This window comes from Rattus norvegicus, chromosome 1, assembly GCF_021556685.1.
Source record: "Rattus norvegicus strain SHRSP/BbbUtx chromosome 1, alternate assembly SHRSP_T2T, whole genome shotgun sequence".
Lineage (NCBI taxonomy): Eukaryota > Metazoa > Chordata > Mammalia > Rodentia > Muridae > Rattus > Rattus norvegicus.
Genome location: NC_141534.1, coordinates 187,651,406 through 187,677,550, shown reverse-complemented (window position 1 = coordinate 187,677,550; position 26,145 = coordinate 187,651,406). Strand labels below are relative to the sequence as shown.

At 41.4% G+C, this 26,145-nt stretch overlaps 1 protein-coding gene across 1 annotated transcript in view; it reads right to left on the bottom strand.

The window, feature by feature from the left end:
• Window positions 1–26,145, bottom strand: part of Abca15 (ATP-binding cassette, subfamily A (ABC1), member 15) — a 120,023-nt gene that overhangs the window by 55,465 nt on the left and 38,413 nt on the right. Inside the window, 5 exon segments of the mRNA NM_001106293.2 lie at window positions 799–949; window positions 12,011–12,221; window positions 12,542–12,697; window positions 15,409–15,563; window positions 23,864–23,993. Of these exon segments, the coding sequence (NP_001099763.2) occupies window positions 799–949; window positions 12,011–12,221; window positions 12,542–12,697; window positions 15,409–15,563; window positions 23,864–23,993 (803 nt within the window).

Here is a 26,145-nt window from a genome sequence, read left to right as displayed (position 1 = left end):
ACCATTTGGTATCTGATTTTAAGGCTCAGAAATCTACCATGAGTTATCCATTCACGGAGTTTCTACTGTCCATCATTATTGTCTTCCAAGTCCTTCCATGTTTAGGTGTACTTCTGATCTCTTCTGAGGTTGACCCTTGTGCCCATGTGACTCAAGACAGGCAGATAGACTAGAGAGTTCTATCTTGTGTTTTATCTGGGAGTCTGTTTCGGGAAGATTCTGTAGCTCCAGATGGATCTTAACTGCCACACACAGCTAAGGTGTGAACACCAACTCTAGCCTCCCTTTTAGTAACTGACTTAGCTGCTAGGTACTGCTAGGGAGACATATCTAGAATTTTATTTCAGAGTTAAGTTTCATTGTTTTACTCTGATTTCTTACTGGGGCTTTGTTTTGGTCCATTGGTGGATGACATTGGTGGATCACACACTAATAAATCACACACTAACTACCTATTCCTGGTGGGTTTTTGTCATCCTTAATCCAAGAACCACCATTTAAGCTGTCCTAGTTATTTTTCACTTTATTGTTTGAGACGATGTTTCATTTTATGGCTCATGATGGTTTGAAACTCATAATCCTGTTTCATGTCTTATTCTAGGATTGAGGGTCTGTATAACCTTGCAAGGCTATTACTGTAACAAGCAGGGACATCTGCCTCTTTTCAGTGCATCTATGACATAAGTTTTGTCTTCTTAAATGAATCCTATTTGCTAAGCCAGAAAAAAATAAGGAAAACAACTGATTTCTGACCATTTAGAAATTAATTTAACTGGCCAGCATTCTCTAGATCCATACTTGTGTGTATATTCTTTGGGTAGAATAAAAGATAACTCATTTCCAACATTAGTCTTCAGGGTGGCTGTTGGTATGTAGTAATGGATCAGTTTTGAGATTTCATCAACGTCACAGACAGGTTCCTTCACCATGACTATGTGGCTTCCAACACCTGAGAAAATGCAATTCAAAAAACCAAATTGAATGGTTTTGGACTTTCCATATTTTCATGAGACTATACCTGGCTTTCTATGGTTTGGGTATGTTAGAAGGAAATAGAGCATGTCATAGGTTATTTGACTACAACTCTATAGAGCACAGCATTATATAATATAATCATAATTAATGATATAATTATACATAGTTCTATAAGGGATCAATAATGATCTTGATTATAAAACCAGATAGAACAGAGATAGCATTAAAAGCTCCCTGACCCCCATAAGAACAACAATGCTAACCAACCAGAGCTCCCAGGGCCTAAACCACTATACATGGACTGGCTCATGGCTTCAGCTGCATATGTAGCAGAGGATGGCCTTGTTGGGCACCAAAGAAAGGAGAAGCCCTTTGGTCCTGCCAAGTTTGGATCCCCAGTGTAGGGGAATGTTGGGGCGGGGAAGGAAGTGGGGAGGGGAACACCCTTATAGAAGAGGAGGAGAAGGAGGGTATAGGGAGGGAATAAATGGATAGGAAACCAGGAAAGGGAAAAACATTTGAAATGTAAATAAAAATATATCCAATAAAATTAAAAAAATCTCCCTGACCTCTCTGTTTACTGATACTGAAATCAGAAAAAATAGGTTAATATTCCTTAAGTACCTAATATTCCAGGTACTTCATGGGTCCATGTTATATGCCAGAAACTACATATATTCAATAAAAGTTCTTTCCTTCAAAGATCTGAGACATTTTCGTGAAATATTCTGCTTACCCTCTGTCATCATCTCTGCAGACACCCCGAACTGCCTCTTCCTTTTTCTCCTCTCACTCTTCTATCCCCTCATTCTCCTCCTGTCTCTTTTCCTCCTTCACTGGTCTTCCTAACACTAGGTGGGGGATAGTTATGGCACTCTGAGATTTGTGCTCCTAGCACTGGCATTATGGTACTTGAGGCTTGCGCTGCAGAACTAAGGGAAATGTCTCTTGATTATCTGGGCCCATCACCTGACAAGTAGGACAAGAGAGGGAGGAAGGAAAGAAGGAAGGAGAGGAGGGAGAAAATAGTACAAGAAAGCAAGTAAGCAGCAAAGTACTGAAGAAATATACAGGGCAGCCATTGGGGATGGAAATCAAAGAGGACGCATCAGAGTCAGAAAGGTGGCGCTTGGACCCTTGCCTAAAGAAAACCCCATCTTCCTTCAGGTCTGTCTAAAGATCTCATATTCTGTTTCCTTCCTAAGACATTTGAAGAGACACAGTGAGCAGAATTCCACCAGAGCTGTACCATGCTACAAGATTACCCCATACTGATTCTACTAACTTTATGATGCGTACACAGAACCCGATGAAGACAAGGCTGTATGCTTCTTTGAGATAAATAGTACATACTTTAGTTTCCACCGTCATTTTAAAAAATAAAAATATAAACTATGCCAATAAATAAGCAAGGGTATAAAATAAGCACAATACTATATAGTATAGAAAATTAGAAGCAGAGACTGGCCTAGATGTAGAAATTACAGGACAAAGGCTATAAAACAATCATGATAAATACATTAATCAAGTTATTAGAAATAGAAAAACAAAGAGTTGAGTCAATCAGAAATTCTGCAGACTGACAATAAAACTATAAATGGAAGCCAGTGGAAACAGCCGGGAAGTATAAACAAAGAAGTTACTGCATAGTCTCGGCAGCAGAGTAGAAAGAGAAAAAGAAAGGCTCAATAGCCCTGAAAAAATGATCACCAAAAGTGATCTAATTAGGAATGCATAACCCCCCCCCAAAAAACAATGAAGTGTAAGAAAACAGAGAATACCACAAGTGGGCAATCACCAGTCATCATAAAATAGAAAACAATAGGAAGCTTTAACATATCCTTGCAAAATTACACCCTGAAAATTTAATCAAGGTTCTGTCAAATGAAACTTACACATCCATTGAACACATTCATAATAAATGAGGGTGAGTTCAGCCCATGGCCTTGGTGATATTGGTATATCCTAACAGAACCTTCACCTTGAACATCTGAAGGAAGTGGACAATGGTGAAAGCAGAGCTCCATGGGAGGTGGCCAAGACGATGCGGCTGAGAGGGTGCATGCCTGCAAGAGGACAAGGAGGTGGATGTGCAATCACTACACTTTTGCTTTGAGGTGAGTTTTGCATGGAGATGCAGCAAACAAGAATACCAACAGCTTCCAGTGCCACACTTGAGTTGGCCAGTTAGAAATCAGAGAGGGGAGGTAAGTCAGATTGAGAGACCAGACCTAGGGTTCAGACTCCATCTTAAAGAACCTGACCTAAGGTGGAACTCGAGTTAACTAACAAACTGGCACCTAGTACCAGTTCCCAGGTTACTCCCCAACAAGCTGGACTCTAGCACCAGTTTTCAGGTTACCCACAAAACAAATCTGCACCTCCAGAGTACAAGCCTGCCCCTGGCACTTCACTTCCTAACAACCAAAACTCAGGAGGAAAACAGAAGTTAAGCTTATGGTTTGGTTCCCAGCACCAGCCAATTATGTTAAAGGTCAGAATGGGCCCCCAATCAAATGTGTGCCAGGCTAGAAGCCCCCTTGTTTGTTTGCTTGCTGGCCTCTATAAATGGTTGCCTGAAATTAGACTTGGGGTTCCACCTTCCCATCTTTTTGTGTCAGGGTTGGCAGGAAGCCCAAGCTCAAGCTTGAATAGAGACCCTACTGTGATTGTATTGAAGCCAAAGCCACTCTTTGATGGTCTTTTGGGGTTCCCGAGCACTTCCTAGCACAAGACTATAGTTACCAGTTGTGCAGATGGTTTTCGTGAAGAGCTCTGCAGTAAAGTAACTGTAAAACCAGAGCTGGAGAGATGTCTCACTATGTAAGAGCACTTTGTGTTCTAGTGTGAGAACCTGCGTTTGAGTCCCTAGCACAAACATGAACATCCAGCATGGCATGCAGGCCTATAATGCCAGAGTTGCAGGGTAAAGACCAGAAGATCCTGGGAGATCATTATGTGTTTCTGCTTTAATGAGAGACCCTGTCTCAGGGGAATAAGACAGAGAACAAGAGTGGAAGATACCCAATTTCTTCCTCTGGTCTCTATAGATGGACAACGTGAACATATACACCAACATACATACAAAACTCAATGTTACAAGAAATGCCCACAGAAACCTCATAATAGTGTCTCCTTTAGTGTTTGCTGTGTGACAGGTTATATACACACCAAGAGACACTATGTGATTGGATTTACCTTTTTAAATAAAAATCCCTTTATTGTCTCACAAAAGACCAGAGCTTGCATAGCTAAGCCAGAGTGGTGAATCAGTGATGATCAGTCAGGAAATGTAATGAAGACTCCATGGGACTCATGCTTTGGCCACAGATCTGAAATACACCTGGTGAACGGTGCCTGGGCCCACATTAGTAAAGGTGAAAATCAGATCCTGATGCACAAAATGCTCCACTTGGATGTTTATATTCTAATATTAATCAGGTCTCGAAAAACTGTTTACACCAGAGGGTCTATACATAGCTTCTGGGAACCTACTCCCAATGAATTCTGATTAGTAAATAAAGATGCCAACAGCCAACAAAAACAGCTGGAGAGGAGAGACGTAGGCAGGTTTTAGGTTTCCTGGGCTTGGGACTTCTCGGAAGGAGGAAACAGAGAGATGCCATGCCTGAGGAGTGTATAGAATAGAGAAGCAGAGCTGTCATGTAAAGGGGCCAAGTGAATGGGGCCCAGAGGGCTGCTCAATTGGATCAAAAGCAGTGATGATGGAACATAGAAACTAGTAAGTAATAACTTGTAATTATCAGTGGGTAGTAATCCTGCCCTGAGATTTATTAAAATACTAATACTATAGGATGTTGGCAAGGGGCACAAAGCTCTTGAAAAGCATCTCCCCAACAAGTCTACATATTTGATGACATAGCACATGTGTTATAGAAACCAGTCAAAGGGTTCTAGATAGCATCAGATAATAAAGTAGCTTGAGATAATGCTTAGTAGCCAGGGGCAAAAAGCAGTAGAAATGGACACGTACCAGGTAAGTAAAGTGAGTGTTCACAGCTCTTCACATTGAAACAAGAGATGCGTGACAAGAACAGAAGTGGGGAACGTCTATAATAACTCAGCAGGTCTCAGACCCGGTGAGAGAGAGACCCAACCGCCTGGTCAGGTGGGCACTCCTGAGGCTGCAGAGCGGAAGAGACCACCAACACTGCTCACCCCTGCCCACATCCCTGGCCCAAGAGGAAACTGTATAAGGCCTCTGGGCTCCCGTGGGGGAGGGCCCAGGAGCGGCAGGACCCCTGCCAGAGACACCGCCGGACCCTGAAGGAAACAGACCGGATAAACAGTTCTCTGCACCCAAATCCCGTGGGAGGGAGAGCTAAACCTTCAGAGAGGCAGACAAGCCTGGGAAACCAGAAGAGACTGCTCCCTGCACACACATCTCAGACGCCAGAGGAAAAAGCCAAAGACCATCTGGAACCCTGGTGCACTGAAGCTCCCGGAAGGGGCGGCACAGGTCTTCCTGGTTGCTGCCGCTGCAGAGAGCCCCTGGACAGCACCCCACGAGCAAACCTGAGCCTCGGGACCACAGGTAAGACCAAATTTTCTGCTGCAAGAAAGCTGCCTGGTGAACTCAAGACACAGGCCCACAGGAACAGCTGAAGACCTGTAGAGAGGAAAAACTACACGCCCGAAAGCAGAACACTCTGTCCCCATAACTGACTGAAAGAGAGGAAAACAGGTCTACAGCACTCCTGACACACAGGCTTATAGGACAGTCTAGCCACTGTCAGAAATAGCAGAACAAAGTAACACTAGAGATAATCTGATGGCGAGAGGCAAGCGCAGGAACCCAAACAACAGAAACCAAGACTACATGGCATCATCGGAGCCCAATTCTCCCACCAAAACAAACATGGAATATCCAAACACACCAGAAAAGCAAGATCTAGTTTCAAAATCATATTTGATCATGATGCTGGAGGACTTCAAGAAAGACCTGAACACACTTAGGGAAGCACAGGAAAACATTAATAAACAAGTAAAAGCCTACAGAGAGGAATCGCAAAAATCCCTGAAAGAATTCCAGGAAAACACAATCAAACAGTTGAAGGAATTAAAAATGGAAATAGAAGCAATCAAGAAAGAACACATGGAAACAACCCTGGATATAGAAAACCAGAAGAAGAGACAAAACCAAAAGAAGAGTAGATACAAGCTTCACCAACAGAATACAAGAGATGGAAGAGAGAATCTCAGGAGCAGAAGATTCCATAGAAATCATTGACTCAACTGTCAAAGATAATGTAAAGCGGAAAAAGCTACTGGTCCAAAACATACAGGAAATCCAGGACTCAATGAGAAGATCAAACCTAAGGATAATAGGTATAGAAGAGAGTGAAGACTCCCAGCTCAAAGGACCAGTAAATATCTTCAACAAAATCATAGAAGAAAACTTCCCTAACCTAAAAAAAGAGATACCCATAGACATACAAGAAGCCTACAGAACTCCAAATAGATTGGACCAGAAAAGAAACACCTCCCGTCACATAATTGTCAAAACACCAAACGCACAAAATAAAGAAAGAATATTAAAAGCAGTAAGGGAAAAAGGTCAAGTAACATATAAAGGGAGACCTATCAGAATCACACCAGACTTCTCGCCAGAAACTATGAAGGCCAGAAGATCCTGGACTGATGTTATACAGACCCTAAGAGAACACAAATGCCAGCCCAGATTACTGTATCCAGCAAAACTCTCAATTAACATTGATGGAGAAACCAAGATATTCCATGACAAAACCAAATTTACACAATATCTTTCTACAAATCCAGCACTACAAAGGATAATAAATGGGAAAGCCCAACATAAGGAGGCAAGCTATACCCTAGAAGAAGCAAGAAACTAATCGTCTTGGCAACAAAACAAAGAGAAGAAAAGCACACAAACATAACCTCACTTCCAAATATGAATATAACGGGAAGCAATAATCACTATTCCTTAATATCTCTCAACATCAATGGCCTCAACTCCCCAATAAAAAGACATAGATTAACAAACTGGATACGCAACGAGGACCCTGCATTCTGCTGCCTACAGGAAACACACCTCAGAGACAAAGACAGGCACTACCTCAGAGTGAAAGGCTGGAAAACAACTTTCCAAGCAAATGGTCAGAAGAAGCAAGCTGGAGTAGCCATTCTAATATCAAATAAAATCAATTTCCAACTAAAAGTCATCAAAAAAGATAAGGAAGGACACTTCATATTCATCAAAGGAAAAATCAACCAAGATGAACTCTCAATCCTAAATATCTATGCCCCAAATACAAGGGCACCTACATACGTAAAAGAAACCTTACTAAAGCTCAAAACACACATTGCACCTCACACAATAATAGTGGGAGATTTCAACACCCCACTCTCATCAATGGACAGATCATGGAAACAGAAATTAAACAGTGATGTAGACAGACTAAGAGAAGTCATGAGCCAAATGGACTTAACGGATATTTATAGAACATTCTATCCTAAAGCAAAAGGATATACCTTCTTCTCAGCTCCTCATGGTACTTTCTCCAAAATTGACCATATAATTGGTCAAAAAATGGGCCTCAACAGGTACAGAAAGATAGAAATAATCCCATGCGTGCTATCGGACCACCACGGCCTAAAACTGGTCTTCAATAACAATAAGGGAAGAATGCCCACATATACGTGGAAATTGAACAATGCTCTACTCAATGATAACCTGGTCAAGGAAGAAATAAAGAAAGAAATTAAAAACTTTTTAGAATTTAATGAAAATGAAGATACAACATACTCAAACTTATGGGACACAATGAAAGCTGTGCTAAGAGGAAAACTCATAGCGATGAGTGCCTGCAGAAAGAAACAGGAAAGAGCATATGTCAGCAGCTTGACAGCACACCTAAAAGCTCTAGAACAAAAAGAAGCAAATACACCCAGGAGGAGTAGAAGGCAGGAAATAATCAAACTCAGAGCTGAAATCAACCAAGTAGAAACAAAAAGGACCACAGAAAGAATCAACAGAACCAAAAGTTGGTTCTTTGAGAAAATCAACAAGATAGATAAACCCTTAGCCAGACTAACGAGAGGACACAGAGAGTGTGTCCAAATTAACAAACTCAGAAATGAAAAGGGAGACATAACTACAGATTCAGAGGAAATTCAAAAAATCATCAGATCTTACTATAAAAACCTATATTCAACAAAATTTGAAAATCTTCAGGAAATGGACAATTTCCTAGACAGATACCAGGTATCGAAGTTAAATCAGGAACAGATAAACCAGTTAAACAATCCCATAACTCCTAAGGAAATAGAAGCAGTCATTAGAGGTCTCCCAACGAAAAAGAGCCCAGGTCCAGACGGGTTTAGTGCAGAATTCTATCAAACCTTCATAGAAGACCTCATACCAATATTATCCAAACTATTCCACAAAATTGAAACAGATGGAGCACTACCGAATTCCTTCTATGAAGCCACAATTACTCTTATACCTAAACCACACAAAGACACAACAAAGAAAGAGAACTTCAGACCAATTTCCCTTATTAATATCGACGCAAAAATACTCAATAAAATTCTGGCAAACCGAATTCAAGAGCACATCAAAACAATCATCCACCATGATCAAGTAGGCTTCATCCCAGGCATGCAGGGATGGTTTGATATACGGAAAACCATCAACGTGATCCATTATATAAACAAACTGAAAGAACAGAACCACATGATCATTTCATTAGATGCTGAGAAAGCATTTGACAAAATTCAACACCCCTTCATGATAAAAGTCCTGGAAAGAATAGGAATTCAAGGCCCATACCTAAACATAGTAAAAGCCATATACAGCAAACCAGTTGCTAACATTAAACTAAATGGAGAGAAACTTGAAGCAATCCCACTAAAATCAGGGACTAGACAAGGCTGCCCACTCTCTCCCTACTTATTCAATATAGTTCTTGAAGTTCTAGCCAGAGCAATCAGACAACAAAAGGAGATCAAAGGGATACAGATCGGAAAAGAAGAGGTCAAAATATCACTATTTGCAGATGACATGATAGTATATTTAAGTGATCCCAAAAGTTCCACCAGAGAACTACTAAAGCTGATAAACAACTTCAGCAAAGTGGCTGGGTATAAAATTAACTCAAATAAATCAGTTGCCTTCCTCTATACAAAAGAGAAACAAGCCGAGAAAGAAATTAGGGAAACGACACCCTTCATAATAGACCCAAATAATATAAAGTACCTCGGTGTGACTTTAACCAAGCAAGTAAAAGATCTGTACAATAAGAACTTCAAGACACTGAGGAAAGAAATTGAAGAAGACCTCAGAAGATGGAAAGATCTCCCATGCTCATGGATTGGCAGGATTAATATGGTAAAAATGGCCATTTTACCAAAAGCAATCTACAGATTCAATGCAATCCCCATCAAAATACCAATCCAATTCTTCAAAGAGTTAGACAGAACAATTTGCAAAATCATCTGGAATAACAAAAAACCCAGGATAGCTAAAGCTATCCTCAACAATAAAAGGACTTCAGGGGGAATCACTATCCCTGAACTCAAGCAGTATTACAGAGCAATAGTGATAAAAACTGCATGGTATTGGTACAGAGACAGACAGATAGACCAATGGAATAGAATTGAAGACCCAGAAATGAACCCACACACCTATGGTCACTTGATTTTTGACAAAGGAGCCAAAACCATCCAATGGAAAAAAGATAGCATTTTCAGCAAATGGTGCTGGTTCAACTGGAGGGCAACATGTAGAAGAATGCAGATCGATCCATCCTTATCACCCTGTACAAAGCTTAAGTCCAAGTGGATCAAGGACCTCCACATCAAACCAGACACACTCAAACTAATAGAAGAAAAACTAGGGAAGCATCTGGAACACATGGGCACTGGAAAAAATTTCCTGAACAAAACACCAATGGCTTATGCTCTAAGATCAAGAATCGACAAATGGGATCTCATAAAACTGCAAAGCTTCTGTAAGGCAAAGGACACTGTGGTTAGGACAAATCGGCAACCAACAGATTGGGAAAAGATCTTTACCAATCCTACAACAGATAGAGGCCTTATATCCAAAATATACAAAGAACTCAAGAAGTTAGACCGCAGGGAAACAAATAACCCTATTAAAAAATGGGGTTCAGAGCTAAACAAAGAATTCACAGCTGAGGAATACCGAATGGCTGAGAAACACCTAAAGAAATGTTCAACATCTTTAGTCATAAGGGAAATGCAAATCAAAACAACCCTGAGATTTCACCTCACACCAGTGCGATTGGCTAAGATCAAAAACTCAGGTGACAGCAGATGCTGGCGAGGATGTGGAGAAAGAGGAACACTCCTCCATTGTTGGTGGGATTGCAGACTGGTAAAACCATTCTGGAAATCAGTCTGGAGGTTCCTCAGAAAATTGGACATTGAACTGCCTGAGGATCCAGCTATACCTCTCTTGGGCATATACCCAAAAGATGCCTCAACATATAAAAGAGACACATGCTCCACTATGTTCATCGCAGCCTTATTTATAATAGCCAGAAAATGGAAAGAACCCAGATGCCCTTCAACAGAGGAATGGATACAGAAAATGTGGTACATCTACACAATGGAATATTACTCAGCTATCAAAAACAACGAGTTTATGAAATTCGTAGGCAAATGGTTGGAACTGGAAAATATCATCCTGAGTGAGCTAACCCAATCACAGAAAGACATACATGGTATGCACTCATTGATAAGTGGCTATTAGCCCAAATGCTTGAATTACCCTAGATCCCTAGAACAAACGAAACTCAAGACGGATGATCAAAATGTGAATGCTTCACTCCTTCTTTAAATGAGGAAAAAGAATACCCTTGGCAGGGAAGGGAGAGGCAAAGATTAAAACAGAGACTGAAGGAACACCCATTCAGAGCCTGCCCCACATGTGGCCCATACATATACAGCCACCCAATTAGACAAGATGGATGAAGCAAAGAAGTGCAGACCGACAGGAGCCGGATGTAGATCGCTCCTGAGAGACACAGCCAGAATACAGCAAATATAGAGGCGAATGCCAGCAGCAAACCACTGAACTGAGAATAGGTCCCCTATTGAAGGAATCAGAGAAAGAACTGGAAGAGCTTGAAGGGGCTCGAGACCCCAAAAGTACAACAATGCCAAGCAACCAGAGCTTCCAGGGACTAAGCCACTACCTAAAGACTATACATGGACTGACCCTGGACTCTGACCCCATAGGTAGCAATGAATATCCTAGTAAGAGCACCAGTGGAAGGGGAAGCCCTGGGTCCTGCTAAGACTGAACCCCCAGTGAACTAGTCTATGGGGGGAGGGCGGCAATGGAGGGAGGGTTGGGAGGGGAACACCCATAAGGAAGGGGAGGGGGGAGGGGGATGTTTGCCCGGAAACCGGGAAAGGGAATAACACTCGAAATGTATATAAGAAATACTCAAGTTAATAAAAAAAAAAAAGAATATAAAAAAAAAAATAACTCAGCAGAATGCAGACTCTTCTGCGATCACAGGACTTGTCCAGTATGAGTCAATACAGATGCCAAGAGAGACAAACTATCTTCTCAGATAAAAATAGATTGAAGTTATAAATCAGTAAACAGAGAAAGGCTGGGCAGTTCAGAATCATGTGATTAGGCCACATGTGCTTTAAAGAGCCAATGAGTTACACCAAAAACCACCAGGGAAATTAGAAAGGAATCTATCCCCCTTTTACCTCTACTTCTAGATCTCTGAATATAGCCAATATCTCACTGATGGATAATGGCACTAGATAACAATTGCCTAGAAATCATGTTAGAGAACAGATAATATGATACAACAAACACAGAGCATAGAGGTGGGAAATAATTTTGAAGAAAATTGAAACAACTACTCAAAGGACTTGCAGCTGAACGTTAGTTGAACACAGCATAGTAAACCATTCAAGTTTTGACAATACATTCAAAACCAATGGGAATTATGAGAGTATTACTTAGGCAACAACATCCTAAGAATAGTGAAAGGAAATGGACCATATAGTCTTTTCAGGAAGACAGAGGATCCGCAGCATCGCAAGGTTCCCTGGACCATGATAGCAATGCGATCACCCAGCATATCAGCTTCATCCATGTAGTGGGTGGTCAGCAGGATGGTACGATTCTGTTTATAAGTTTGAACGACATCCCAGGTGCTTCTCCTTGAGGCTGGGTCCATGCCAGATGTTGGCTCATCAAGTATCACCACCTAGAGATAGAACAATTCTATAACCGAGTAAACATGCACTGATCGCACAGGGGGGTGGGGTCCCACCAGTACTAGGCTTGCTTTTCTTTTTAAACGAAATGTATGACTGAGCAAAGATAGTAAGTTTAATAAAAGACTAGGACTTCTGTACTAAAGCCAAACCCATGGTCATTTTATACCAATGAGGGTGACAATGTGAATTCCACCAAAGGGAGCTGCTTTCAAAGTGTTAAATCTGTGTCAGCTTTTAGATTACTATCACTTGGGTTTTTAAACCAGATGTATCATGGAGTTATCTGTTATTGGCTTTTGCCCTTTACCTTGGAGCCCCCTATCAGGGCTATTATGATGGCGAGTTTGCGCTTCATGCCTCCACTCAATGACTTTGAAAATGCATCACGCTTTTCTGTCAGGTTAAAAGCTGACAGCATATTGTTAGTTTCCTCAAGACACATATTTTGAGGTACTCCTTTTACCTAGAAGAAGGAGACAAGAGTTTGCATGGCACTTCCAACAGTCTTAGGAATTTCTGTCAAAAATCATGTTCTGGTTTTGAGAATTGCATATGTGTATATCATGGATTTCAATCATACCAATCTCCCACTCCTCTTCCGACTCCTCTCAGCACTTGCTACCATGCCTGCCTTCCAACCTCAACCTGGCTTTCATAGGCCACTGGGTCCAGTCTGTCTGCAGATGCATGTGGGGCCACTCCCTGGAGCATGAGTCCCCTAACAGTAGCTACTTTGCCTATGTCAAAAGCAGTCAGCTTCTAAAACTCCTCATCTGGAGGTGGGGCTTTATGAGACCCCCCAGTCTATCCTGGACTGTTGACTGACTCAATCTCATGAAGGACTCTGCAGGCAACCATAGCTGTTGTGGGCTGTCCCAAAGGTCATGTTTCACTTCACTCCTGACCTCTGATTCTTACAAATATCTCACAGCAGCTATTGTAAGACCCCCCGAGGTGGTCTTAGCTCAGGTGCGCAACCCACAGAACACAGCTTGATGAAAGATCAATGCAATGGCAAGAGGTTTATTGATCCACACGTGTGGGGTTGCTCAGCCTCACAGAGAGAGTCAACCCTGAACTTATGTTGTTAGGACAAAACAGCAACCAACAGTTTGGGAAAAGATCTTTACCAATCCTACAACTGATAGAGGGCTTATATCCAAAATATACAAAGAACTCAAGAAGTTAGACTGCAGGGAGACAAATAACCCTATTAAAAATGGGGTTCAGAGCTAAACAAAGAATTCACAGCTGAGGAATGCCGAATGGCTGAGAAACACCTAAAGAAATGTTCAACATCTTTAGTCATAAGGGAAATGCAAATCAAAACAACCCTGAGATTTCACCTCACACCAGTGAGAATGGCTAAGATCAAAAACTCAGGTGACAGCAAATGCTGGCGAGGATGTGGAGAAAGAGGAACACTCCTCCATTGTTGGTGGGATTGCAGACTGGTACAACCATTCTGGAAATCAGTCTGGAGGTTCCTCAGAAAATTGGACATTGAACTACCTGAGGACCCAGCTATACCTCTCTTGGGCATATACCCAAAAGATGCCCCAACATGTAACAAAGACACATGCTCCACTATGTTCATAGCAGCCTTATTTATAATAGCCAGAAGCTGGAAAGAACCCAGATGCCCTTCAACAGAGGAATGGATACAGAAAATGTGGTACATTTACACAATGGAGTACTACTCAGCTATCAAAAACAAAGACTTCATGAAATTCATAGGCAAATGGAGGGAACTGGAAAATATCATCCTGAGTGAGGTAACCCAATCACAGAACAACACACATGGTATGCACTCATTGATAAGTGGCTATTAGCCCAAATGCTCGAATTACCCTAGATGCACAGAACACAGGAAACTCAAGAAGGATGACCAAAATGCGAATGCTTCAGTCCTTCTTTAAAAGCAGAACAAGAATACCCTTGGGAGGGAATGGGGAGGCAGAGTGTAGAACAGAGGCAGTAGGAACACCCATTCAGAGCCTGCCCCACATGTAGCCCATACATATACAGCTACCCAATTAGATAAGATGGATGAAGCAAAGAAGTGCAGGCCGATAGGAGCCAGATGTAGATCGCTCCTGAGAGACACAGCCAGAATACAGCAAATACAGAGGCGAATGCCAGCAGCAAACCACTGAACTGAGAATGGGACCCCCGTTGAAGGAATCAGAGAAAGGACTGGAAGAGCTTGAAGGGGCTCGGGACCCCATATGAACAACAATGCCAACCAACCAGAACTTCCAGGGACTAAGCCACTACCCAAAGACTATATACACGGATTGACCCTGGGCTCCAACCGCATAGGTAGCAATGAATAGCCTAGTAAGAGCACCAGTGGAAGGGGAAGCCCTTGGTTGTGCCAAGACTGAACCCCCAGTGAACATGACTGTTGGTGGGAGGGCGGTAATGTGGGGGAGGGTGGGAGGGGAACACCCATAGAGAAGGGGAGAGAGAGGGGTTAGGGGGATATTGGCCTGGAAAGGAAAGGGAATAACAATTGAAATGTAAATAAGAAATACCCAAGTTAATAAAGATGGAGAAGAAAAAAGAAAGCACACATCTTTTATGCTTTACGTAGGGCAGACCTTAACAACAGGGCTAGCTGATTATTCTGATTGGTGGAACATAGGACAAAGGATCTCTTTAGGTATTGGTTAGCCTGCTCAAGGAGCTGTTCTTGGCTTAGTCAGTCATCCAGCTCTGCATCTGACCTTGGAAAATCCCTGGGAATGGGCTAAGTTGGAAAGTCCCTTAGATGGGGAAAGGAACTGGGTGGTCGGGTAGGGTCAGGATGACATTTTGTGTTTTTTCTTGGAATTCACCACAGGGAGGGAGTTTTCCCAAGAACAGTTATTTTTGTTTTGGCCGATCTTAGCCTGGTCATTCTGAATCGACATCTTGACCATCAAAACTTTGTTTCTATATTCCCAGAACCTTGTTTGTACAGTTTTCATATCTATAAAACTTTATTTCTTCAAAGCTCCTTCCATACACCAGCTCTGTGGTCATTTATCCTTTCTTTCCACTCCTTAAGTTTAGAGGAAAACGCATCTCAAATAATTTCTTGAGCTTTATAAGAACAAGGATATTGGGAGTGGGTGGTCTACCTGAACAGGGAATGGGGAGGGTGGTGGTGGTGGGATATTCTTGGCTTACCCTGCAGTAGAAATAAAGGTGTTCTGATACTGTCAAGTGATCAAACAACAGGTTCTGCTGAGGACATAAGCCCAAGAAATTCCTAATTTGATCCATATGCTGTGAGATGTCTTCTCCATGAACATAGGCCTCTCCACTGGTCGGGGGATAGAGACCTAGAATCAGGCAGAAGATGAAACGTAAACAGCTTGTGTGAGGAAACATGCTCACCAGTTCCTCTGACAAAGTCTGCACATGGATTGCTCACTAGCTTTGTAGATTACTGACAACACTTGTTGCCTCTTTTAGGATCATGTTAGGAATAACTTGCTGCATTTCCCTGCTTCCCTGTATGTTATGGTTTTCAATATTCAGTGGAGGTGGGAAAATCACTCAGAGCGATACAAGTATGGTAGTGTAACATAGGGAGAGTCCAGAACCACTACTAGCCACTTGTCAACAGTTAATATTTATAGTAGAGTCTGTGGCCTGCAATAGACTCAGGAAGACACTTTTTTTTATTAACTTGAGTATTTCTTATTTACATTTCGATTCTTATTCCCTTTCCCGGTTTCTGGGCAAACAGCTCCCTAACCCTTCCACCTCCCCTTCTCCATGGGTGTTCCCCTCCCCACCCTCCCCCCCATTACCCCTCTCCCCCCAACAATCACATTCACTGGGGGTTCAGTCTTAGCAGGACCAAGGGCTTCCCCTTCCACTGGTGCTCTTACTACTATTCATTGCTACCTATGAGGTCAGAGTCCAGGGTCAGTCCATGTACAGTCTTTGGGTAGTGGCTTAGTCCCTGGGAGCTCTGGTTGGTTGGCATTGTGTTCATATGGGGTCTTGAGCCCTTTCAAGCTCTTCCAGTCCTTTCTCTGATTCCTTCAATGGGGGTCCTGTTCTCAGTTCAGGGGTTTGCTGCTGGCATTCGCCTATGTATTTGCTGTATTCTGGCTGTGTCTCTCAGGAGAGATCTACATCCAGTTCCTGTTGGCCTGCACTTCTTTTCTTCATCCATCTTATCTAATTGGGTGGCTGTATATGTATGGACCACATGTGGGGCAGGCTCTGAATGGGTGTTCCTTCTGTCTCTGTTTTAATCTTTGCCTCCCTATTCTCTGCCAAGCACATTCTTGTTCCTCTTTTAAAGAAGGACTGAAGCATTCACATTTTGGTCATCCTTCTTGAGTTTCCTGTGTTCTGTGCATCTAGGGTAATTCGAGCATTTGGGCTAATAGCCACTTATCAATGAGTGCATACCATGTGTGTTGTTCTGTGATTGGGTTACCTCACTCAGGATGATATTTTCCAGTTCCCTCCATTTGCCTATGAATTTCATGAAGTCTTTGTTTTTGATAGCTGAGTAGTACTCCATTGTGTAAATGTACCACATTTTCTGTATCCATTCCTCTGTTGAAGGGCATCTGGGTTCTTTCCAGCTTCTGGCTATTATAAATAAGGCTGCTATGAACATAGTGGAACACGTGTCTTTGTTACATGTTGGGGCATCTTTTGGGTATATGCCCAAGAGAGGTATAGCTGGGTCCTCAGGTAGTTCAATGTTCAGACTGATTTCCAGAATGGTTGTACCAGTCTGCAATCCCACCAACAATGGAGGAGTGTTCCTCTTTCTCCACATCCTTGCCAGCATTTGCTGTCATCTGAGTTATTGATCTTAGCCATTCTCACTGGTGTGAGGTGAAATCTCAGGGTTGTTTTGATTTGCATTTCCCTTATGACTAAAGATGTTGAACATTTCTTTAGGTGTTTCTCAGCCATTCGGCATTCCTCAGCTGTGAATTCTTTGTTTAGCTCTGAACCCCATTTTTAATAGGGTTATTTGTCTCCCTGCAGTCTAACTTCTTGAGTTCTTTGTATATTTTGGATATAAGCCCTCTATCTGTTGTAGGATTGGTAAAGATCTTTTCCCAAACTGTTGGTTGCCATTTTGTCCTAACCACAGTGTCCTTTGCCTTACAGAAGCTTTGCAGTTTTATGAGATCCCATTTATCGATTCTTGATTTTAGAGCATAAGACATTGGTGTTTTGTTCAGGAAATTTTCTCCAGTGCCCATGTGTTCGAGATGCTTCCCCACTTTTTCTTCTATTAGTTTGAGTGTATCTGGTTTGATGTGGAGGTCCTTGATCCACTTGGACTTATGCTTTGTAAAGGGTGATGAGAATGGATTGATTTGCATTCTTCTAGCACCATTTGTTGAAATGCTATCTTTTTTCCATTGGATGGTTTTGGCTCCTTTGTCAAAAATCAAGTGACCATAGTTATGTGGATTCTTTTCGGGGTCTTCAATTCTATTCCACTGGTCTATCTATATGTCTCCATACCAATACCATACAGTTTTTATCACTATTGCTGTGTAATACTGCTTGAGTTCAGGGATAGTGATTCCCCCAGAAGTCCTTTTATTGTTGAGGATAGTTTTAGCTATCCTGGGTTTTTTGTTATTCCAGATGAATTTGCAAATTGTTCTGTCTAACTCTTTGAAGAATTGGATTGGTATTTTGATGAGGATTGCATTGAATCTGTAGAATGCTTTTGGTAAAATGGCCATTTTTACTATATTAATCCTGCCGATCCATGAGCATGGGAGATCTTTCCATCTTCTGAGGTCTTCCTCAATTTCTTTCTTCAGAGTATTGAAGTTCTTATTGTACAGATCTTTTACTTGCTTGGTTAAAGTCACACCAAGGTACTTTATATTATTTGGAACTATTATGAAAGGTGTCGTTTCCATAATTTGTTTCTCGGCTTGTTTCTCTTTTGTTTAGAGGAAGGTTACTGATTTATTTGAGTTAATTTTATACCCAGCCACTTTGCTGAAGTTGTTTATCAGCTTTAGTAGTTCCCTGGTGGAACTTTTGGAATCACTTAAATATACTATCATATCATCTGCAAATAGTGATATTTTGACTTCTTCTTTTCCAATCTGTATCCCCTTGATCTCCTTTTGTTGTCTGATTGCTCTGGCTAGAACTTCAAGAACTATATTGAATAAGTAGGGAAAGAGTGAGCAGCCTTGTCTAGTCCCTGATTTTAGTGGGATTGCTTCAAGTTTCTCTCCATTTAGTTTAACGTTAGCAACTGGTTTGCTGTATATGGCTTTTACTATGTTTAGGTATGGGCCTTGAATTCCTATTCTTTCCAGGACTTTTATCATGAAGGGGCGTTGAATTTTGTCAAATGCTTTCTCAGCATCTAATGAAATGATCCTGTGGTTTTGTTCTTTCAGTTTGTTCATATAATGGATCACGTTGATGGTTTTCCGTATATTAAACCATCTCTGCATGCCTGGGATGAAGCCTACTTGATCATGGTGGATGATTGTTTTGATGTGCTCTTGGATTCGGTTTGCTAGAATTTTATTGAGTATTTTTGCATCGATATTCATAAGGGAAATTGGTCTGAAGTTCTCTTTCTTTGTTGGGTCTGTGCGGTTTAGGTATAAGAGTAATTGTGGCTTCATAGAAGGTATTCGGTAGTGCTGCATCTGTTTCAATTTTGTGGAATAGTTTGGATAGTATTGGTATGAGGCCTTCTATGAAGGTCTGATAGAATTCTGCACTAAACTCGTCTGGACTTGGGCTCTTTTTGGTTGGGAGACCTTTAATGACTGCTTCTATTTTGTTAGGAGTTATGGGGTTGTTTGAATGGTTTATCTGTTCCTGATTTAACTTCCGTACCTGATATCTGTCTAGGAATTTGTCCATTACCTGCAGACTTTCAAGTTTTGTTGAATATAGGGTTTTGTAGTAAGATCTGATGATTTTTTTTGAATTTCCTCTGATTCTGTAGTTCTGTCTCCCTTTTCATTTCTGATTTTTTTTTAATTTGGACATAGTCTGTGTCCTCTGGCTAGTCTGGCTAAGGGTTTATCTATCTTGTTGATTTTATCAAAGAAACAACTTCTGGTTCTGTTGATTCTTTCTATGGTCCTTTTTCTTTCTACTTGGTTGATTTCAGCTCTGAGTTTGATTATTTCCTGCCTTCTACTCCTCTTAGGTGTATTTGCTTCTTTTTGTTCTTTTGACAGGTGTGCTGTCAAGCTGGTGACATGTATATGCTCTCTCCTGTTTCTTTCTGCAGGCACTCAGAGCTATGAGTTTTCCTCTTGGCACAGCTTTCATTGTGTCCCATAAGTTTGGGTATGTTGTACCTTCATTTTCATTAAATTCTAAGAAGTCTTTAATTTCTTTCTTTATTTCTTCCTTGACCAGGTTATCATTGAGTAGAGCATTGTTCAACTTCCACGTATATGTGGGCGTTCTTCCCTTATTGTTATTGAAGACCAGCTTTAGGCCGTGGTGGTCCGATAGCACGCATGGGATTATTTCTATCTTTCTGTACCTGTTGAGGCCCGTTTTTTGACCAATTATATGGTCAATTTTGGAGAAAGTACCATGAGGAGCTGAGAAGAAGGTATATCCTTTTGCTTTAGGATAGAATGTTCTATAAATATCCGTTAAGTCCATTTGGCTCATGACTTCTCTTAGTCTGTCTACATCTCTGTTTAATTTCTGTTTCCATGATCTGTCCATTGATGAGAGTGGGGTGTTGAAATCTCCCACTATTATTGTGTGAGGTGCAATGTGTGTTTTGAGCTTTAGTAAGGTTTCTTTTACGTATGTAGGTGCCCTTGTATTTGGGGCATAGATATTTAGGATTGAGAGTTCATCTTGGTGGATTTTTCCTTTGATGAATATGAAGTGTCCTTCCTTATCTTTTTTGATGACTTTTAGTTGAAAATTGATTTTATTTGATATTAGAATGGCTACTCCAGCTTGCTTCTTCTGACAATTTGCTTGGAAAGTTGTTTTCCAGCCTTTCACTCTGAGGTAGTGTCTGTCTTTGTCTCTGAGGTGTGTTTCCTGTAGGCAGCATAATGCAGGGTCCTCGTTGCGTATCCAGTTTGTTAATCTATGTCTTTTTATTGGGGAGTTGAGGCCATTGATGTTGAGAGATATTAAGGAATAGTGATTATTGCTTCCTGTTATATTCATATTTGGATGTGAGATTATGTTTGTGTGCTTTTCTTCTCCTTGTTTTGTTGCCAAGACTATTTGTTTCTTGGTTTTTCTAGGGTGTAGCTTGCCTCCTTATGTTGGGCTTTACCGTTTATTATCCTTTGTAGCCCTGGATTTGTAGAAAGATATTGTGTAAATTTGGTTTTGTCATGGAATATCTTGGTTTCTCCATCTATGTTAATTGAGGGTTTTGCAGGATACAGTAACCTGGGCTGGCATTTGTGTTCTCTTAGGGTCTGTATGACATCTGTCCAGGATCTTCTGGCCTTCATAGTCTCTGGCGAAAAGTCTGGTGTGATTCTGATAGGTCTGCCTTTATATGTTACTTGACCTTTTTCCCTTACTGCTTTTAATATTCTTTCTTTATTTTGTGCATTTGGTGTTTTGACTATTATGTGACGGGAGGTTTCTTTTCTGGTCCAATCTATTTGGAGTTCTGTAGGTTTCTTGTAGGCTTATGGGTATCTCTTTCTTTAGGTTAGGGAAGTTTTCTTCTATGATTTTGTTTAGATATTTACTGGTCCTTTGAGCTGGGAGTCTTCACTCTTCTATACCTATTATCCTTATGTTTGATCTTCTCATTGAGTCCTGGATTTCCTGTATGTTTTGGACCAGTAGCTTTTTCCATTTTACATTATCTTTGACTTTTGGGTTGATGATTTCTATGGAATCTTCTGCTCCTGAGATTCTCTCTCCTATCTCTTGTATTCTGTTGGTGATGCTTGTATCTACAGTTCCTTGTCTCTTCCTTTGGTTTTCTATATCTAGGGTTGTTTCCATGTGTTCTTTCTTGATTGCTTCTATTTCCATTTTTAATTCCTTCAACTGTTTGATTGTGTTTTCCTGGAATTCTTTCAGGGATTTTTGTGATTCCTCTCTGTAGGCTTCTACTTCTTTATTTATGTTTTCCTGCGTTTCTCTAAGGGAGGTCTTCATGTCTTTCTTGAAGTCCTCCAGCATCATGGTCAAATATGATTTTGAAACTAGATCTTGCTTTTCTGGTGTGTTTGGATATTCTGTGTTTGCTTTGGTGGGAGAATTGGGCTCCAATGATGCCATGTAGTCTTGGTTTCTGTTGCTTGGGTTCCTGTGTTTGCCTCTTGCCATCAGATTATCTCTGGTGTTACTTTGTTCTGCTATTTCTGACAGTGGCTAGACTGTCCTATAAGCCTGTAGACCTGTCAGGAGTGCTGTAGACCTGTTTTCCTGTTTTCTTTCAGCCAGTTATGGGGACAGAGTGTTCTGCTTTCGGGCGTGTAGTTTTTCCTGTCTACAGGTCTTCAGCTGTTCCTGTGGGCCTGTGTCCTGAGTTCACCAGGCAGGTCGCTTGGAGCAGAAAAGTTGGTCTTACCTGTGGTCCCGAGGCTCAAGTTTGCTCGTGGGGTGTTGCTTATGAGCTCTCCATGGGGGCAGCAACCAGGAGGACCTGCGTCGCCCTTTCTGGGAGCCCCCTGTGCACCAGGGTCCCAGATGACGTTTGGTATTTTCCTCTGGAGTCAGAAATGTGGGCAGAGTGTAGTCTCTTCTGGCTTCCCAGGAGTGTCTGCCTCTCTGAAGTTTTAGCTCTCCCTCCCATGGGATTTGGGTGCAGAGAACTATTTATCTGATCTGTCCCTTCAGGTTCTCTGGTGTCTTGGGCGCACGGGACCTGCTGCTCTAGTGCCCTTATCTACCGGATCCCCGTGTCAATGTTTTCTATGGTATCTTTTGCCCCTGAGATTCTCTCTTCTATCTCTTGTATTCTCTTGGTGATGCTCGCATCTATGACTCCTGATCTCTTCCCTAAGTTTTCTATCTCCAGTGTTGTTTCCCTTTGTGCTTTCTTTATTGTTTCTATTTCCATTTTTAAGTCCTGGATGGTTTTGTTCAATTCCTTCATCTTTTTGGTTGTGTTTTCCTGTAATTCTTTAAGGGATTTTTGTGTTTCCTCTTTAAGGGCTTTTACTTGTTTACTTGTATTGTCCTGTATTTCTTTAAGGGAATTATTTATGTCCTTCTAAAAGTCATCCGTCATCATCATAAAATAGGATTTTAAATCTAAATCTTGCTTTTCTGGTGTGTTTGAATATCCAGTATTTGCTTTGGTGGGAGAACTGGGCTCTGATGATGCCAAGTAGTCTTGGTTTCTGTTGCTTGGTTTCCTGTACTTGCCTCTTGGCATCAGGTTGTCTCTGCTGATATAGCTTGTCTTGCCATTTCTTATAGTGGCTTGACCCTCCTGTAGGCCTGTGTGTCAGTACTCCTGTAGACCTGATTTCCTGTTTTCTTTCAGCTGGTTCTGGGAACAGAGTGCTCTGCTCTCAGGTGTGTAGGTGCTCCTGGTGACTGGCTTTCAGCTCTCAATGCAGGCAGAAACCAGAAGGGCCCTGTCCCTGAGTGCTCCTAGGCCCCATCAACTAGGGGGCACACAAACTAGGAAATTCCCTCTTGGGTTGGGAATGTGGGAAGAGGGTAGTCTTCTCTAATTTCCTGGGAGTGTCCACACTTCTGAGGGTCCAGCTCTCTCCCCCATGCAATTTGGGTGCAGAGAGCTGTTTGACAAGTTCAGTTCAGTTCCGGGTGCAGACCAGAACTGCAGGTACCTGCTACTGACTGCCCCTATATTCCTGTGTCCAAGGTACTATACAGTTTCTTCTTGGGCCAGGGATGTGGGCAAAGGTGGGCAGAAGCACCAGTCTGTCCTGCGGTCTCAGGATGGTCCACACTTCTGGGTGTTCGGCTCTCTCTCCCAAGGGATTTGGGAGCAGGGAGCTATGGGATGGGATCAGTTCAGTTCTGGGCACAGCCAGAAACTGGAAGTGTCCTGTCCCAGAGTACTTCTGCCTTCATGTGTCCTGATTCTACCAGGCAGGTTACTTGGAGCAGAAAAGTTGGTCTTACCTCTGCTCTCAGGTGTGTAGGCACTTCTAGAAACTGGCTCTCATCTCTCAGTACAGGCAGGACTGGAAGGGTCCTGCCCCTGAGTCCTCCTAGGTCCTGTTGCCTAGGGGACATAGATGGCACTAGATGATTCTCTCTTGGGTTGGGAATTGGGTGAAGGGTAGTCTCCTCTGATTTCTCAGAAGTGTCTGCACTTCTGAGGGTCCAGCTCTCTTCCCCATGGGATTTGGGTGCAGAGAGCTGTTTGGTTCAGTTCTGTGTTTTTTAATTTCTGAGATGCAAGTGTGTTCACTCCTTTTTCAAATCTTTTAGGTTTTGCTTTGAGGATTTTGGTGCTCTGTTCTTAGATACATACATACTAAAAATGTACTGTCTTCTTTAAATATTGGTAGTTAATTGTTATGTAATATCCCCGCAAACATGAAGTTTTAAACTTTTACATTACTTATGAACTTGAAGACAAAGCAGACTATTAAAATATATCATGCAAATCTTACTGCATTATCCCCAGTTTCTGAGTAAGGGTCCCTTCTGGGTTGAGCTGAACACCTACCTGAGAGGATGGACAGAGTAGTGGACTTTCCTGCCCCATTATGTCCTAAAAGAACAGTAATCTGTCCCTCATATACGTTCAAAGACAAGTCATTGATGGCGACTTTAGTGATGTTATTCTCTTGGAATACCTGTTGGGGGAAGCCCATAAGTGTGAACTATGCAGCCTTTATAATCAGTTTGGAACAACAGGTACTCACAGCAACTCTTCATGGACAAAATGAGACACCATATTAATATCATGGGGAAATAGAATGTAATAAGGAAAAATAGCAAAGAGAAGAAATCTATTTAAAGATGTGTGAGTTTAAGAATTACATAGTAGGGGTACCATCTATCCCTGAACAATCCCATCTATTCCTGCTTTGTTTTAATGAAGCTGGTAATGCCCACAATCTTCTTCAGTCAGTATTTGGGGAACAGAGGAAATGGCTCAGTGGACAAAAGCATTTGCTGTGCAGGGATAAGGATCTGAGTTCTAATCCTCAGAAACCACATAAAAGCTGGACACATCCATGGTCCCAACGCTCCAACAGGAGTATGGGAGGCAAAAACAAGAGAATTCTTTAAAGCTAGTAAGCCATCTTATCTGGCATGTACAGTCAAAAAAACAAAAAAAAAAAAACCAAAAAACAAAAACAGTTTGTCTTCTGACCTCTGTGTGTGAACTGTGGCATATAACTATATTCATGTGACCATGCATACACGTATGTGTACACACACACATATCATAAATCATACAGAAACACACACAGAAACAGGGAGAAAGAGATAGAGGGGAAACAGAGCATGGTGTGTGTGTGTGTATGTGTGTATGTGTGTGTGTGTGTGTGTGTGTGTGCATGCACACATGCCTTTGAAGGCAGACCAGCTGGAAACCATCCTGACAGCTCATCTAAAATATCTTTCATGTAGATGAGCAATGTTTCTGTTCAGGGTGAAAAAAGCTAGAAAGGGCACCACTTACAGTCTAGCAACAAGTAGAAGCTAAATAATTTTCAAAACCATTTAAATTTACCTACAAGGTGAAACAGCCTGGTGACTGAAGTATGACAGAGACCCCCAGAAAAGACAGTGCAAATCTGCAGTAAATGTAGGTGCCATGCAAACTTTTAAAGAGACTTTATTGTTTTTTCATTAAACAACAATTGAGTTGTAAAGCACTTAAGAAACACAGAACGTAACTGTATGACCTAAGAATCAAGCCCTTGCATGTAGAATTAAAACAGACATTCCTCCAGATACATCCCTTACAATGAGAATTCTAGTTCGGGTTTCACCAAATGGCAGTAAGGGTCTTTTCCCAAGTATTTTCACTACACATAAGCTCTGGGCTTTAAAACGTGCTTTAAGTTCTTGCATCCAAACTAGAGCCCTTGATTTCCCAAAGGATTAGTTAAAAAGTCACCAATCAGCTAATGAATCAATTCTGGGTTGTCCTATAGTCAATAGGGTTGGTCCACTAATACCCATTTCTTCCAGCCACCAAGTCTTAATCCCTCATCTAACCAATGTTAAAGTCTCCAGAGCCAATTCCAAACTGTAAATAGTGACATAAAGCCAAGCTGAGCCATCCATTTCAGGTAGCCATTAACATAAGAAACAACTGATGTGGGCTGAGGTGTTTTTCCTCAACAGATCTGACTTTTGGGTAGGACTGCCAACATTCACAATGGCCAGGTTTCTAGAGAAGCTTCCTTGTACATTCTAATGTATTTCATTTCCCCATTCCACTTTTGAATTGCTATGTGACTATCAGTTTTTTCCCTAGTGGCATTGACATACATTATAATTATCTTATTTCTTCAATTGCTAAGATACTTTCACTCACACTAGAATGAAAATTCCTTGAGTGGACCTTTCCTGGTTTTTTCTTTTCTTTCTTTTCTGTTCTTTTTCTCCCTTTTTTGAACTGCTGTGTTCCAAGGAGCAAGAATGAATTAATGAAAAAAAAAGAATGAATGAACAGGATACAAGATCCTCAGTTCTTCTGAACATTTTCATGATCCTGAATATGCAAGTGTAGGAGCAAAGTATAGGGAATGGTGAAGTATTCTATATATGCATTAGAGAAAATTCTTAGTAGCAAAAGGTAGGGAAAGATATACTCATATACATATATGGAATATATTTGTGTATATGTATATATGGGATATATGTATATACACAGTAAGTACAGCTGGGGAATGGTCATAGCCCATGTGTTGCTTGAATAAGCTGACTACACCTCTAATATATTATAGATTACTAATAATCACAAAAAATTGATAAAGGCTTGGAGTC